The sequence below is a fragment of the Battus philenor genome, unplaced genomic scaffold, assembly GCF_028537555.1.
Source record: "Battus philenor isolate CCGP_79_NKW_IND1 unplaced genomic scaffold, ilBatPhil1.0.hap1 SCAF_2, whole genome shotgun sequence".
Lineage (NCBI taxonomy): Eukaryota > Metazoa > Arthropoda > Insecta > Lepidoptera > Papilionidae > Battus > Battus philenor.
In genome coordinates this window covers 17,865,001-17,867,497 of record NW_027181682.1, presented here as the reverse complement: position 1 = coordinate 17,867,497, position 2,497 = coordinate 17,865,001, and the positions used below count along the sequence as shown (strand labels likewise).

Genomic DNA, 2,497 nt, shown 5'->3' with positions numbered 1-2,497 from the left:
TATCGTCAGCTGTGCAGGGCTGCGAAGGTATCTTGGGGTCTGAACTCGGAGGTGATCAGAACGATGTATCTGGCGGTGCTGGAGCCGACGATTTTGTATGCAGCGAGTGCATGGGCGCCGGCGGCTAGGAAGCTGCTGGTCCGCAGGCAGTTGGGCGCGGTCCAGCGGGGCTTCGCGCAGAAGATCGCGAGGACCCACAGGACCGCGTCCCTGCACTCGGCCCTTATACTTGCCGGGTTGCTTCCCCTGGACCTTCGGGTCCAAGAAGCAGCCCGCTTATTTGAAATAAGAAAGGGTCATTCCCGGCAGGTGGTAAAGGACCGAGACCTGGAGGTACCGGTCAGCTACCTGAGACTACCACACCCGTCTGGTCAAGTTGGTGTGGAGTTCTCCTGTCTGGGGGAAAGTGCGGAGGAAGTCCGACTTGCCACCGCGGCTGCCGATCTGGTAATTTATACCGACGGCAGCCGCATAGAGGATAAGGTGGGTGCGGCGTTCTGCGTCAAGCGGGGCGCCGTAGAGTCATACACAAAGAAACTCAAGTTGGGCAACTTCTGCACCGTATACCAGGCAGAGCTGCTGGCTCTAGCTGAGGCAACAGGGTACGCGGCCGGCGAGTCGGCGCAAGTCTGTGCCGTACTGAGCGACTCGCGGTCCGCTCTCGAAACTGTCGCAAGATCGGACACCCTCCATCCCTTAGCGTTAAGAGTGAAGGAGAATGTAATGAAAGCGAGAGAGAAAGGGAAGGATGTAAGGTTGTTCTGGGTGAAAGCGCACGCGGGGATGGAGGGGAACGAGAGGGCGGACCAGCTGGCCAAGGAAGCGGCCCTGAAGAGTAAAAGACGACCAGAGTACGAGAGATGCCCTGTTTCATTCGTCAAGCGGCAACTGAGACTGGAGTCGCTCGACGAATGGAACAGGAGGTATGTGGAAGGAACGACGGCTTCGGTAACGAGGATGTTTTTCCCGGACGCCGTCTCAGCCTACCGCGTGCTCCGCAGCATCGAGGTGGACGCGGTCTCGGCCCAGCTCTTCACGGGGCACGGGGGGTTCTCTGAGTACCTTCATAGGTTCAAGCTCAAGGAGGACCCCTCGTGCTTCTGTGAACCGGGCGTGGACCAGACCGTGATCCACCTTGTGGCCCGGTGTCCCGCATTCGGGGGACTCCGGTTCGGCTTCGAGTGCCGGTCTGGGGTTCAAATCAGGGAGGAGTCAATAGCCTCCCTGATAGGCGGAGAATACCAGCAAGATTTCATAACCCTCTGCAAAGAAATAGTTAAAAGAACAATAGAAATAAATAAAAGACAAACATAAGTAAGTAACAAAGCGACAATAAAATGGGAAAAAATTAAGAAATAAGACTGTGATAAATAAAAAATAATTATAAAATAAGAAATCCAAATGTAAATAAAAAGATAAAAATGTAATTATTAATAAGAAAAGAGGGAAGAATGAAAGCTGAATAGGGCGAATGAGAAAGAAAGATGAATTGTGGAATGAAAGATAGAAAATAGAATGAAAGAAATGACATTATAAGGAAAGAAAGAAGAGAAAGAAAATAATAAGAAATGTGAAAAATTATATTGATACAAAAGACCCTGTCCCAAACTAGATAGGGGTACGAATAAAAAAAAAAAAAAAAAAAAAAAAAAAAAAAAAAAAAAAAACCTAACCTAACCTAACCTAACCTAACCTAACCTAACCTAACCTAACCTAACCTAACCTAACCTAACCTAACCTAACCTAACCTAACCTAACCTAACCTAACCTAACCTAACCTAACCTAACCTAACCTAACCTAACCCCATACAAGGGAAGTCCGGATACTAGGTATCACGATTGACGATAGACTGACGTACAACAGCCACGTCAAAAATGTCTGTAAGAAGGCCGAGGGCCTCTATCGTCAATTGTGCAGGGCCGCGAAGGTATCTTGGGGTCTGAATTCCGAGGTGATCAGGACAATGTATCTGGCGGTGTTGGAGCCAGTGATTTTGTATGGAGCGAGTGCATGGGCGCCAGCAGCTAGGAAGCTGACGGTTCGCAGGCAGCTCGAGGCGGTGCAGCGGGGGTTCGCGCGAAAAATAGCGAAAACCCACCGTACCGCTTCACTGCACTCGGCCCTTATACTCGCCGGGCTGCTCCCCTTGGACCTCCGAGTCCAGGAGGCGGCAGAGCTGTACGCGGTAAAACGTGGGCACTCCCGGCGGATAGTAGGCGACCGAGAACTGGAGACACCAGAAAGCTTCCTGAGACTACCACACCCGTCTTTTCAAATTGGTGTGGAGTTCTCATGCCTGGGAGAAAGTGCGGAGGAAGTCCAACTTGCCACCGCGGCTGTCGATCTGGTTATTTACACCGATGGCAGTCGCATAGACGACAAAGTGGGAGCGGCGTTCACTGTCACGCGGAACGCCGCAGAGTTAAAAACCAAAAAGCTCAAGTTGGGTAACTTCTGCACCGTATACCAGGCAGAGCTGTTGGCCTTAGAGGAAGC

The 2,497-nt window shown here is 51.2% G+C and overlaps 1 protein-coding gene across 1 annotated transcript in view; it reads left to right on the top strand.

The window, feature by feature from the left end:
• Positions 1–1,964: 1,964 nt before the first annotated feature.
• Positions 1,965–2,497, top strand: part of LOC137922193 (uncharacterized) — a 3,289-nt gene continuing 2,756 nt past the window's right edge. Inside the window, exon 1 of the mRNA XM_068765110.1 lies at positions 1,965–2,448. Within this exon, the coding sequence (XP_068621211.1) occupies positions 1,965–2,448 (484 nt within the window). The remainder of the gene's footprint in view (positions 2,449–2,497) is intronic.